Source organism: Propithecus coquereli, unplaced genomic scaffold (assembly GCF_000956105.1).
Source record: "Propithecus coquereli isolate 6110/MARCELLA unplaced genomic scaffold, Pcoq_1.0 Scaffold491, whole genome shotgun sequence".
Taxonomy (NCBI): domain Eukaryota; kingdom Metazoa; phylum Chordata; class Mammalia; order Primates; family Indriidae; genus Propithecus; species Propithecus coquereli.
Window position 1 is genome coordinate 1,062,329 of NW_012150741.1, and position 12,724 is coordinate 1,075,052.

Here is a 12,724-nt window from a genome sequence, read left to right on the forward strand (position 1 = left end):
CCTCTATTTTGTTCAAGAGTCAACTGTACGTACTTGTTATGACTCCAAGTGTCTCTAGTTTCAGATCATAGCTTCCAAGGCAAGAATTTCTCTTCTCCATCCTCACACTGCCAGTGGCTCCAAGGTTTGAAAGGTACCCAGGCAAGGCTCTCCCAGGGATGTGGCCCTACCTGGGACTTGGAGGTAGGTGGGAGCTAAGGCAAGGAACAGATTTAACAAAAATCCTTATTTCAAAAATGCAAAAAGGGAAGTTGGAGAAGAGAACATGACTTACATTCTATTCAACTGGGGGACTAGTGGGTATGGCAGCTGCTAGGTTATCCAAATAAATTATCTGGCTTGCTCCGCCCACTTGTAAGTGACTCACTCTATCTAGTATCTAATCTCAGGAGAGTGCTCAGGGTTAGGCGTCCAGCCCTCATTGGACATTCTCCCTCCCATCACCTGGGGCACCTGTGGGGATAAGGGTAGTCTCGCTACATACTGGTTTGAACAAACACAGGGAGAATTGCTAATATGTACAAATTCACGTGTCTAGTGAGGGAAAAAGCAGGGAAGAGGAGGAAGGAAAAGAAAACGTCAGCTCACTGGTTTCCAGGTGAAGATACTGGCGGAGCAGGCTGGGGGCACTTGCTCAACACAAACAGATCCAGACCCATCACCAGGCATTTTAATAAGGCAGGGTTTTCTCCCCTCTTTCCTTTCCTTCTATACCTTAATTCTTCCTCTAACCCCAGCCCTTTGAGTACTAGAGGACCCGGGAGGTTAAGAGTCTTCCAGCTTTGGAGAAAGATTCTGAAGTAGAAAGTCAACAGCTATAGCAAGGGAGACCTGTGTTGCTTAAAATGGAAGAAGGGGATTTAAGACAAACGAATAAAATGGGCCGAGGGCCTTGTGTTTTTGGGGAGGAAGGACTGAGAGAAAGGGGGTAAAAGCCAAGCCAGAGACTGTCAGACCTTTATACTCAGAATAGCAAAGCCAGAGCAAGATGGGAAAACAGACGAGACCCAGAGCCTGGCACTGACAACCACACAGGTCCACAGCTCTCGTCAGACACACGCAGCTCCGTGGTAGGGGTCAGAGTCCGTGGGCCTGGGCACGATGCTCCTAGCAAACTCCTCCCAGGCATCCATCAGGCACGGTTCACAGACGCTGGGAACTGGCTTCTAGATTAACAGTAATAACTAGTTTAGCTCCAGACTAAAGACATCTGTTTCTTGGAATCCTGCTTCTTGGACCCTGTGCCTCTATATGGTGTCTGGGTAGAGCCCTAAATCTAAGATGGCGGCTGCAGACTGGCCGGGGGTACTCCAACCTCTACTGCCCTCTGTTGGCCACACGGAGGAGGACAGGTCAAAATGCTCGATTCCTCGCAGGCATCGAAACTGAGCAATTTGTCTCAGAATGCTAGGGGCAGATAAACTTTTCAGCAGCTTTCACTGGAACCTGTAGAAGGCTTTACCTTCCTTGAGGCAGGCTGGGGACAAGGGGTGCACATAGGGACCCACATGGACTCAAAGCATTACAGCCCAGGTGCTGAGCCGGTGAGTGTCTGTCAGGGTGGCCTGCTCACACAGAAGGATGGCAGTGCCAGTCCTCCACCAGAAATTCCCTGGCTGGAGTCCCCAGACGCAGATGCCATCCTGCCTCTTAACGTGGAAGGCAACGAAGCACGTCAGGAAGGCTAGAGAAGGCCCACTGCCCGGGCAGAGTCCCACACACAGAGCTCTGCATTGCTTGACCCATGGGCTGTATTTGTAGGGGTGGGGGAGACAGTGGAATGAGTTACAGAATTGAAGAGTCAGAGGCCAGGCGCTGCAGGTGCCAGGACCCCCTAGAACTCGTCACTGTCATCCTCTCCGTCCGTAGACTCTGTGCCTACTTCTTCATAATCCTTCTCCAGGGCGGCCAGGTCCTCTCGAGCCTCAGTGAACTCCCCTTCCTCCATGCCCTCGCCCACGTACCAGTGCACAAATGCCCGCTTGGCAAACATCAGGTCGAACTTGTGGTCGAGGCGGGCCCAGGCCTCGGCGATGGCGGTGGTGTTGCTTAGCATGCAGACTGCCCTCTGCACCTTGGCGAGGTCGCCCCCAGGCACCACTGTGGGGTGCTGGTAGTTGATGCCAACCTAAGAAGAAACAGGAAGTAGCATAAGTACCTGGTTCTACATTTCCTGGAAAGAGTCTGTACAAGGATCCCTATAACTGGGGAAGGGGCAGTCACTTGGTGTCTGGCATTTGCCAACGTGTAAGAAACATGGAGATAAAGGAAGATCACCACCACAAGGAAATAAACCCAGAATGTGAGAACTTCTATAAGACCAGTCTCTGCAAAGTCACTTTCAGGAAGAATAGTGGACTGGTTTATATTAATAGACTTGAGACAAACAAGCTAACACTTTGTCCTTGATTAGATCTCAACTTCGAAAAACTGACTTTAAAAAACATTTGTGGCAACTTGTAAAGTTTGAATAAAGCATTCTTATTTGGGGGAAGTACTATTTTTTTTTTTTTTTTTTGAGACAGAGTCTCACTCTGTTGCCCTGGCTAGAGTGCCGTGGCGTCAGCGTAGCTCACAGCAACCTCAAACTCCTGGGCTCAAGCGATCCTCCTGCCTCAGCCTCCCAAGTAGCTGGGACTACAGGCATGCGCCACCATGCCCGGCTAATTTTTTCTATATATTTTTAGTTGTCCGATTAATTTCTTTCTATTTTTAGTAGAGACGGGGTCTTGCTCTTGCTCAGGCTAGTTTCGAACTCCTGAGCTCAAACAATCCGCCCGCCTCGGCCTCCCAGAGAGCTAGGATTACAGGCGTGAGCCACCGCGCCCGGCCATGCCCAGATAATTTTTAAATTTTTGTAGAGACGGGGATCTCGCTGTTGCTCAGGCCGGTCTGGAACTCCTGGCCTCAAGTAATCCTCCTGCCTTGGCTTCCCGAAGTGCTGACATTTACAGGCATGAGCCACACACCCAGTCTGTATATGGTTTCCAATGCCACAGCTGCCGCTTTTAATCTTTCTAGAGTCTTACCATGGAACCAACCCCATAAAACTTAAACTAGGCCATGTGCACAACACCCTGGGAATGTGAACTGATAGGTAACAGGGCGGGGCATAAACGAGTCCTTCTTCTTTACTGCGAGAGGAAGAGACTGCATTCACAGATGCGGAACACAGCCTGCTGACCCACATTCCCTATCATCTGACGAGTCTTTCTGTGCTGCTAAAAGCATTCATTTCCTCCTGAGCAGAAGCCACATCATGTGGCTACATCCCTAGCACATGGCAGCAAGGAGGCCATTCCCCCCAACCTGACTGGCAAGCCCAGGAAATGCCTATTGCCAGGCTAAGCAACATGAAACTGATATTTTTCCTCTCATAAAGGCAATCTTTCAAGTAGAATCCACCCTGGCTTATAGTCCAAAGGCCTGGCTTCTAGACCAGTTGAGATCTATCAAGGTTAAAGACAGTCTCTAGGCTGGGCGTAGTGGCTCATGCCTGTAATCCCAGCACTCTGAGAGGCCAGGAGTTTGAGACCTGCCTGGGCAACATAGTGAGACCCTGTCTCTATAAAAAGTTAAAAAATTAGCTTGGCGTGCCTATAGCCCTAGCTACTCAGGAGGCTGAGGTGGGAGGATCACTTGAGCCCTAGAGTCTGAGACTATAGTGCATTATGATCACCGCCACTGCACTCCAGCCAGAGCAAGACCCTGTCTTAAATATTAACAAATAAGGACAGCCTCTAAAGCTGTCATTTGCTCTATTCTCCCCACCCCTAGTACATTTGTTCTTCCTGCCTGCAGCTCTTCAGGAACTCCCTCCTCAGCAGGTACATAAGTCACGTGCTAATCCCTCCCTTTACCCCCAACTTGCCTTGAAACCTGTGGGACACCAGTCCACAAACTGGATGCTGCGCTTGGTCTTGATAGTAGCGATGGCGGCGTTCACATCCTTGGGTACCACTTCTCCACGGTAGAGCACGCAGCAGGCCATGTACTTGCCATGGCGAGGGTCACACTTGACCATCTGATTGGCCGGCTCGAAGCAGGCATTGGTGATCTCTGCCACCGAGAGCTGCTCGTGGTAGGCCTTCTCAGCTGAGACGATGGGTGAGTAGGTCACCAGCGGGAAGTGGATACGGGGGTAGGGCACCAGATTTGTCTGGAACTCCGTGAGGTCCACGTTGAGGGCGCCATCAAAACGCAGCGAGGCGGTGATGGAGGACACAATCTGGCCGATGAGCCGGTTGAGGTTGGCGTAGGTAGGGCGCTCGATGTCCAGGTTGCGGTGGCAGATATCATAGATGGCCTCATTGTCTACCATGAAGGCACAATCCGAGTGTTCCAGGGTGGTGTGGGTGGTCAGGATGGAGTTGTAGGGCTCCACAACCGCTGTGGACACTTGCGGGGCTGGATAGATAGCAAACTCCAGCTTGGACTTCTTGCCATAGTCCACGGAGAGACGCTCCATCAGCAGGGAGGTGAAGCCTGAGCCGGTGCCACCCCCGAAACTATGGAAGACCAGAAAGCCCTGAAGCCCGGTGCACTGGTCTGTCTAGAGTAGGAAATAACACCGTTAAGAATACAGATGGCATGTCACCTGTCCCCAACCCTCTTCTGACAGAACTCTTTTCTGTCTAGAAAGCTACTCTTACCTAACTATAATTGCACTCACTTCTGTATTTTAAAAGACTTTGAAATATAATTTATACTTAAGTGTGTATGCACACTTTCTATGCACAATGAATGATTTGGCAAGCATATAACCAAACCAGTTAAGATACAGAAACTTCCATCACCCTCAAAGTCCCCTCACATCCTTCTGCTTCTCCTCTACAGAGGTGAGAAAAGAGCACGTCCAAGAGGCTTGGAGTTCTTGGGAGACGAAGGGGGAGAAAGGCCAAGCTTGTGTATGGGGAGCGCCATGGTGAGGAGGATGTTGATCAGCCTCAGCGCTGGGCCCTCTCAGCCTTGTTGCTCGGCCACCCGGCTGCAGGACAGTGGGAGTGGGGTGGCATCCTGTTGAACATATAGATTTCCAGGCCCTGCCTCAGACTGAAACCCAGGAACCTGCACATTTAAAAAGCACCTTAAGTGATTCTGATATAGCTGTTCTTTGGACCAGAAAAACGTCAACCTATACCAGACACATGGGTATAAGAAAGGTCTAACTTTAGGGGGCACATTTTTTTCATTTGTGAGGAGGAGGGCACAGAATCCTACCCCTCAGGTCACTCCAGTCGCCAGTCTCTATTGAGCAGCAGAGAGTATGTCTAGACAACCCCTCCAGAGCAACCGTGCCAAAGTTCTGGCTCCCAGTTCTCAGGGCCTCAGACAGGGGAAGGGTAAAGTGAGAAGTGGTTAAGAGCTAAGCAGGAGCCTCTCCCAGCTGGAAAGTTCTGCATAGGAGTCTAAGGACAACAAGCTGAGCTGCTATAGGGAAGGATCACAGTAGGCTGGGATGAGACAATCAGACTCGGCAAAGCGAGGAACCAGCAGGACAGACGCCCGAGTCCACAGACTCAGGGCAGGGCAGGTATTTCAGGCTTCCAGCCCTAGATCCACACACAGGTCCCCCTAGGGGAAGCCCGGTGGACAGACAGGCCAGAGAAACGATGTTAGGTAGCAGCTGCAGGCTGCGGTTTTCCTTTCTTCCCACACATATTCAGCCTCCCAGGCCAGGGAGGGAGACTAAGGACGCAGTGACCTCCTGCAGGCACCTGCTCACCAGTTTGCGGATTCGCTCCAGCACCAGATCGATGAGCTCCTTCCCCACGGTGTAGTGGCCGCGGGCATAGTTGTTGGCAGCATCCTCCTTGCCAGATATCAGCTGCTCAGGGTGGAAGAGCTGCCTGTAAATGCCAGTTCTTACCCTATCTTGAGAAGAGAGAGGGCAAAGTTGAGAGAGACTGTTCTCATTCCCCAAGACGACTCAGGCACCAGAGCCTCTGCTAAGCTTCCCCAGGTGTAACCGCACAGCGGCGATGGACACGCGGCATTCCGCAGGCCCACTCCTAACGCCGGGTCCCACCTGGGCACCTTTTACAGTCCCTTCCTTCCGATCACAGCCACTTCATTTTGCCTGGTGAGGAATCCGAGGGGTGTTCAGGGGACTGTCACTTCACTTTTGATTGGGGTAAGAGTATAGACGAATGCAGAAAACCCAGCCACAGTTTAACATTTAAAAAATATCTTTAGGAAGATGGGGGAAGGGTAGAGTTTTCATGAATAGGAAACTGAGGAGCTCTAGATGCAGAAGGGAGGAAGCAGAAAAGCCCCCGTGGGGCCAGCAACAGCCAGGTTCGCATGGGCCCACATCCCATTAGGGGCCTATTTCGGTTCAGGCCGAGCAGGGGCCCACCGCGAATGCGCTCAGCTCCCAGTTCCTTAGGCAATGCTATTCTCAAGAGTCTGAGTGTGGGGAAAAGGAAGTTTAAAATTTCTGCTTTCATATCCACTCCTTTCCGCAGTCTTCATTCGCAGCCCGATCCTTGACTCAAATATCTGACAGTTTCTGGGCAGAGCTGTGCGACTGATCTCCGTCTCAGCACAGGAAGCCCCCAGTATCCCTCCTGAGACAGAGTCTAGACAAAAGCAACAGACTTCAGCCCTTAGTGTTATTCCTGGCAGGGGACTGCCTGCATTCCAAGTGTTTCCTCCCTAAGCAGAGCAACCCACTGACTTTGGGCTGGCAAAAAATATGGTCTGGGGGAGGGGGACACCCCCCCCCACTCACCTATGACAGCAGGCTCCAGGTCCACAAAGACAGCCCGGGGCACGTGCCTGCCAGCCGCTGTCTCACTGAAGAAGGTGTTGAAGGAGTCATCGCCACTCCCCAGGGCCTTGCAGCTGGGCATGGTGCCATTGGGCTGGATGCCGTGCTCCAGGCAGTAGAGCTCCCAGCAGGCATTGCCCATCTGCACCCCGGCCTGGCCCACATGGATGGAGATGCACTCTCGCTGGCGGTGGTGGAAACAGAGCAGAGTGACGTGCCATGAGCAGTGTGGGGAGGGAAGTAGGGGCTTGAAAAGCCTTCCCTGGGAGCACCCCTTATCTTTCCTCCCTGAAGGCTGAAACCTGGCATTACCTAGTCTGAAACCCAGAAGATTGGGTTCTCGTTCCAGGATTTCCTTCCCATACTTGAAGCAAAACCACCTCCAGACCCTCATTTTCCTTTATTCATCAGGGCCCTAGAAGGCGGTGACTGGGCCTAGGTCTTCTGGGGAAGGAACTAGAGAAAGCCAAAACCACGCAGCCAAATCCCACTGCATAGTGCCCTCTGTTGGTTGGGGTGGCTCGGGGAAAGATCAGAGTCCTGCATCCCAAGACAGGCCCACTAGAAGCTTCTAGGTTCCAGCACCGGGGCCTAGGAGACGTCTCCCACAGCAGCGGTTCTCTGTCTCCCCCACACTCTGAACGGGCAGGAGACTAAGTTCAGGCCTGTGGATTAACTGAGGAAGCAGCCCTGGAGTTAGAGCCAACCTCTTGAAAGCTCACCCACAACCCCCACTTTCGAGGGGACATGCACCTACCCTAGTCACCTGTCCCTGACAACTGCAGTACAGAAAAGTTAATCCAAGCAAGTACCCCTCAAGGGACGCAGTGGAGACCAGAGACCCACTTCGCCTTGCCTCTGACTCAGGTAACTCCTATGACGGATAGATCCTCCCTCCCACCTTCTGGTCCTTCACTCCCAACCCACAGAGGATCAGTTTGAAACGGCCGAGCACCTCTTGGACGCAGAAGGCATCTTCCAGGAGGACAGTATGCAACGGTTTAGCAGCCGTAGGAACTATCCTCCAAGACAGCCTCAGAGCCTTTGAGGGACTCAGAACAGAGGTGGGAATTAAAACATTCCTGGGGGGCACAGGGACCTCTGTGTACACACCCCAACTTCTCAGTTTTACTGAGGGATCCCCAAGGCCCTGGGCACCAAAAGAGCAAGAAGTGGAGTAAAGGATATCCTTTTCCGGGCACCAAGAGCTTAAGGAAACCCCTGGTCAAGTATGGGGCCCAAAGGGCGTGGACCTCTGACCAGGGTCAGCCGCCCAAGACAAAGGCATTCAGGGGAACGCGGCTCTGAACTGGAGAAACCTGCTGGAGTTTCCTAATCATCCCAAATTCTGCCTCCTGCGGGGGAGTGTGACCTCGACGGAGGCGGGGACCGCAGCTAGGGGGCGGGCACCTCTTTGTCCAGGACCGCAGCGGGCGAACTGTGGGAGCGGGTCCTAGGTCGCCCCCAGACTCCAGAGCGCGCTCCCCGGGCTTGCGCAGCGCACAAACGACCCCACCACGTTCCCGCCGCGCCAGCCCCACGCCTCGCCGGCCCGTGCCGCTGCCCGGAGCGCCCGGAACTTTCCCAGCTCGCGTCGCTCCCCGCAGGGCAGGAGCGTAGAAAAGCAGCGCTTGAACTCCTCGGGCGTCCCCGGGCTTTCTGCAGGGCCCACGCTCGCCGCGAACCCCCAAGCACCCCCGGCACCCCCACGGAGCCCACCCACACCCGGACTGCCCAGACGCCCCTCCTTCCCGCGCAGCCGGCGCCGACCGCGGACCCCCCCGGGCGCCCCCGGCGTCCTCCCCCTCGCAGCACCGCTCAGCCCCCAGGTCCCGCTCACCATGGCTGCTCCTCTGGGCGAGGTTCGCGGAGGATGGGTGACTGCAGACGGGCTACGAGTCTCCAGCAACACCACGCACCCAGGTGCGAGCCGGCCGGCGGGGCCTTATGTACCCGCGCCGAGCCGCCGGCCGGGCCTCCCGGCGGGGCCCCCATTGGGCAGCAGCTGGACAGAGGCCGCCCCCGCGCGCCGGTCACTGGGCCGGGGCCCGGCTGGGCCCGCCCCGCGCTCTGCTACTGGCCGGCGGCCGACGAAATCCCCGCCGCGGCCGGTCATTGGGCAGTTTGTATGGCCCAGGGAGGGAGAGGCCTCGCGGGTCCGCGTCCTCCCGGCCGGCTCCAGCCTCTTCGCTGTCGGCGTGGCTGCCGGGTCTGAGAAGTGGCATCTTTGGGGAGACACCTTCGCTGGTTTTGTCCTAGGACTTTACGCGGGGGGGGGCACTGCAGACCTGGTTCGAAAAGTGCGTAAAGCGGGGAGGATGGTGCAGACTTTCGCTCAGCAGCCACCAGAGAAGGAAGTTGCTGCGATGAGAGCCCAGTGCCCGGGGTTTCTAGGGAGGCACAGAGCGCAGCTGGGGTGGGTGGGCAGGTGCGGGAAGGGACGCAGCAGGTGCCGGTAGTTGGAATCTGCCTCCCCTCGGACTGGGGCGACTGCTCTGGTTCCGGTAACTCAAGATTCCCGAAAGAGCAGGGCGCGCTGGCTGGCCGAAGCAGATGGAAGGGGACTCGTGGGGTGAAGGCGGAGGCGTTGAATGGTCGGGCGGCGAGTGTGCACGAAACTGCCCGGCCGTGGGCCACCGCGGAGCGTTTTTGAGCAGAGGAGCGATGTGACCAAAAGAGTATTTTGGGCAGTACATAGATGTTACTCGTGTATTGTTTTTTCCAGTGCTGGTTTCATGCTGTTCCAGGCTACAGGGTGTACACGTATTTCCCTCTCCACAAGCCGTTCATTAGCTATCTGAGATGAAGTTTTACTTCTATTAAGAAATACCTAAGTATAACAAATTGGCCTCTTTCCTGTTAGGACGGTTAGTTGGTGTTTGGTTTTATCAAATGATTGGAGACCTCGCCCCACGATGAATACCCTTGGTGTTTGTGCAGCGCGTTCCAGAGGAACCCAAAGCGTCGCCGTATCCTGTTCATTCTCACTTCTAGTGGACGGGGGACCGCACCCAGTTTATGCGGAGTCAGGCTGGGAGACGTGCATCGCCTGAGGAAAATCCGCAGCTGCAATGACTTTCTGCTGATAGAGCTCTGAAAAACTCAAAGTCACTGGCCAGTTCACAAGACTCTAGCCGTATCATTCAAAACTGTCCCGAAATATTTCGAAAATGAATGCTTGTTCAGGTTACTCAGGGAGGTTTAAGTCTAGGGTGCAAAGGTTAACTTCAAACTCTAAAAAGTGTTTTTTGGTCTCAACCCTTGGAACTGGTTTTTTTTGTTTTTTGTTTTTTGTTTGTTTTTTTTTTTTTAGTGAGGCTGTCAGCTCTGAAGTGGATGCCTCTGGTTAGGGGATAAGGTGAGAGCATGAGGATGAACATTCAAGTGAGTGCTTTGAAAACCTGAGTATATACACAGCTAAGACATGGCTATTTATTTATTGCCTGTCACTACCCCTAGCAAAACAACTCAAATGTGGGATCCTACTGAAGGTGGGTATGTCAATGATCAAAATGAAGCTACCTGCTCACAAACTCAAAAATCATAAACTTGGCTGGGCGAGGTGGCTCACACCTGTAATCCCAGCACTTTGGGAACCCAAGGCAGGAGGATTGCTTGAGGCCAGGAATTCGAGACCAGCCTGAGCAATACAGTGAGACCCTGTCTCTACAAAAAACAGAAAAAATTAGTAAGGCCTGGTGGTATGTTCCTATAGTCCCAGCTACTCAGGAGGCTGAGGCAGGAGGATCATTTGAGCCTAGGAGTTTGAGGTTGCAGTGAGCTACGATGACACCACTGCACTCTAGCCCAGGTAACAGAGCGAGACCCTGTCTCAAAAAAAAAAAAAAAAAAAAAAAAAAAAAAAAAAAAAGAAAAAAATCACAAACTCAACACCATCATCTCTTCCTTGTTCTTCCTCATTAAGCATTCATTCCACCTGCTGGCAGAGTCTGCCAGTTTAAAGTGTCCTTCTACTCCTCTACTGAAGAGAGTCAACTCCAACCCGGGGATTACAGATACATTTGAAACAGTGACATCCTCAGTGTTATTTATGGGAATTACACAACCCCCCTCTCTTGGCAATATACTTCTTTACATCACAACAATTTAATCCTCTTATAAGGCATTTGGATTTATTTCTATTATCTAGACTTTTCCTCCCCCTCTTCCTCTGTAGCACCCCACTTAACTCCTCTGCCATCGCAGACACACCATTTTCACACATCTCTTCAGGAATTTAAAACATGCCAAATTTCTGTGCTTGCTTCAGCAGCATACATACTAAAATTGGAACAGTACAGAGAAGATCAGCATGGCCCCTGTGCAAAGATGACTGGAAATTTGCTAAGCGTTCCATACTAAAAAAATATTCCCAGGTTCAGAGAGTCCCATGGTCATCTCCAGGTTTCAGGCAATCTAAGGGATCCCGATAAACCTGCGTTCTTTCACTATATATTCTCCCCATCCTCCTCCACCACATAGCAATGAAATGATGCTATGAACTGAAGTAAGAACCACAGTCAGCCTGGACAAGGGAAGGACAAAAGATGGGGAGGCTTCGGGGAAACAAGAATACCCTGTTCACCAGGTGGAGAAGAATCAAGGCAAACGATGAGATACCAGGGCCGTGCTTCAGTATTCAATCTTGAGCCAGTGCCAAGACTATATAGGCAGTAGCTGACTTTCAAATGACTGAGTTACTTACAAATACTCACCTTAGTGCATAGTTGTCCACGCTGAGTGCCTACATGAGCTCAGCTTCTCTTCCAGTTGTCTCAGGTTGAAATTTGTCTCTCCTTTGGGGCAACTGATCCCTAGGATAGAACCCCAAGTTTCTGGACAATCCCTATTTTACATTTCATATCAGAGTCCATTCAGGACAAAGGGCAGAAGGGATAATGTAAAAACCCATGGAAGTTGCTCGCTCTCCTCTTACCTCCTTGGGGCCATGTTTCCAGTCCACGTTCTATCTCCTCAATAGTCCCCCACCATTACCCAGCTCACACAGTTATCCTGGCCCCCAGCCTGAAACAGACTGCCCAGGGTCACCAGGTTTGGATTTTGGAGGGACCCAGTTCTTACTGTAGCAGAGGACTTGTTCCTGGTGTTCGACATTAGAATCATTTGCTATAGCACTACACTTTGGGTACACATATAGGTTTGTGTCATAAATCACAAACTATTCAACATATATAACATTGTTTCTATTTGAGGCAAAATGCATTCTAAGTTTCAACTGACTTCAAGTGAATTCGCTGGACATTTCCGCCACTTAACTCTAAATTATGGTACCTAAGACACATATTCCAGAGATTAAATTTTCCAAATATAAGAAAACCTCGGTCACAATTGAAAGGTTATCACTATTAAGGTTAACATCTTTATTCCCTTACCCTCTGATGACTAGGCCATGGTCACAGCCACACTGAGATACTCTCCCACCAACCTGAACAACTGTTTTCATTGTCTTTGTCAAAAAGCATTGGAAAAAAGTGCAGTACCTACTCTAATTTTTAACCCACTATTCCTGTACCAGAACTATAATTCACTCTAACTTCTAACTCCATTTTCAGAAATCTGCATGAACTACTTTAAATTAGTCCTATTAAAATAATACATCATTCAGCAGAGTTTATTTTAAATTCCCTTCACAATTATCTATTGAACTATTAAAATGTTGTGGACATTGGGCTAAGCACCAAGGGTAAACAGGATATTTATTCTTGGTCCCCACGCTTATGGAATTTATCATCCTTACAGGTGAGGAAGTAGAGTCATGGGTTTAATTTTTAAGTGTCTGTAGGTTTAGGAGATAATGGAAATGAAATGCTATATGATTTTGAAGGGAAGAACAGATGTTTAGGAAAATGGGATTTGTATAGAACCATCACATTCTTTTAAAAAACTTATTGTGAAAATATAACATATAATCAGAAAAGTACACAAAAGATA

The 12,724-nt window shown here is 51.3% G+C and overlaps 1 protein-coding gene across 1 annotated transcript; it reads right to left on the reverse strand.

The window, feature by feature from the left end:
• Positions 1–1,834: 1,834 nt before the first annotated feature.
• On the reverse strand, positions 1,835–8,654 carry LOC105819624 (tubulin alpha-8 chain-like). Its single transcript, XM_012655910.1, has 5 exons — positions 8,613–8,654; positions 6,734–6,956; positions 5,726–5,874; positions 3,872–4,552; positions 1,835–2,128 (listed from the first exon to the last, which is right to left on the reverse strand). The coding sequence occupies exons 1-5, from the start codon at positions 8,613–8,615 to the stop codon at positions 1,835–1,837; spliced, it is 1,350 nt and encodes a 449-aa protein (XP_012511364.1). The 5' UTR covers positions 8,616–8,654.
• Positions 8,655–12,724: the final 4,070 nt, after the last annotated feature.

Coding starts and splice junctions, on each gene's coding strand:
- LOC105819624 (XM_012655910.1), bottom strand. Junction 4,553..5,725: donor TGGAGCGAATCCGCAAACTG/GTGAGCAGGTGC, acceptor TTCCTACTCTAG/ACAGACCAGTGCACCGGGCT. Junction 2,129..3,871: donor GGTGTCCCACAGGTTTCAAG/GCAAGTTGGGGG, acceptor GTTTCTTCTTAG/GTTGGCATCAACTACCAGCA.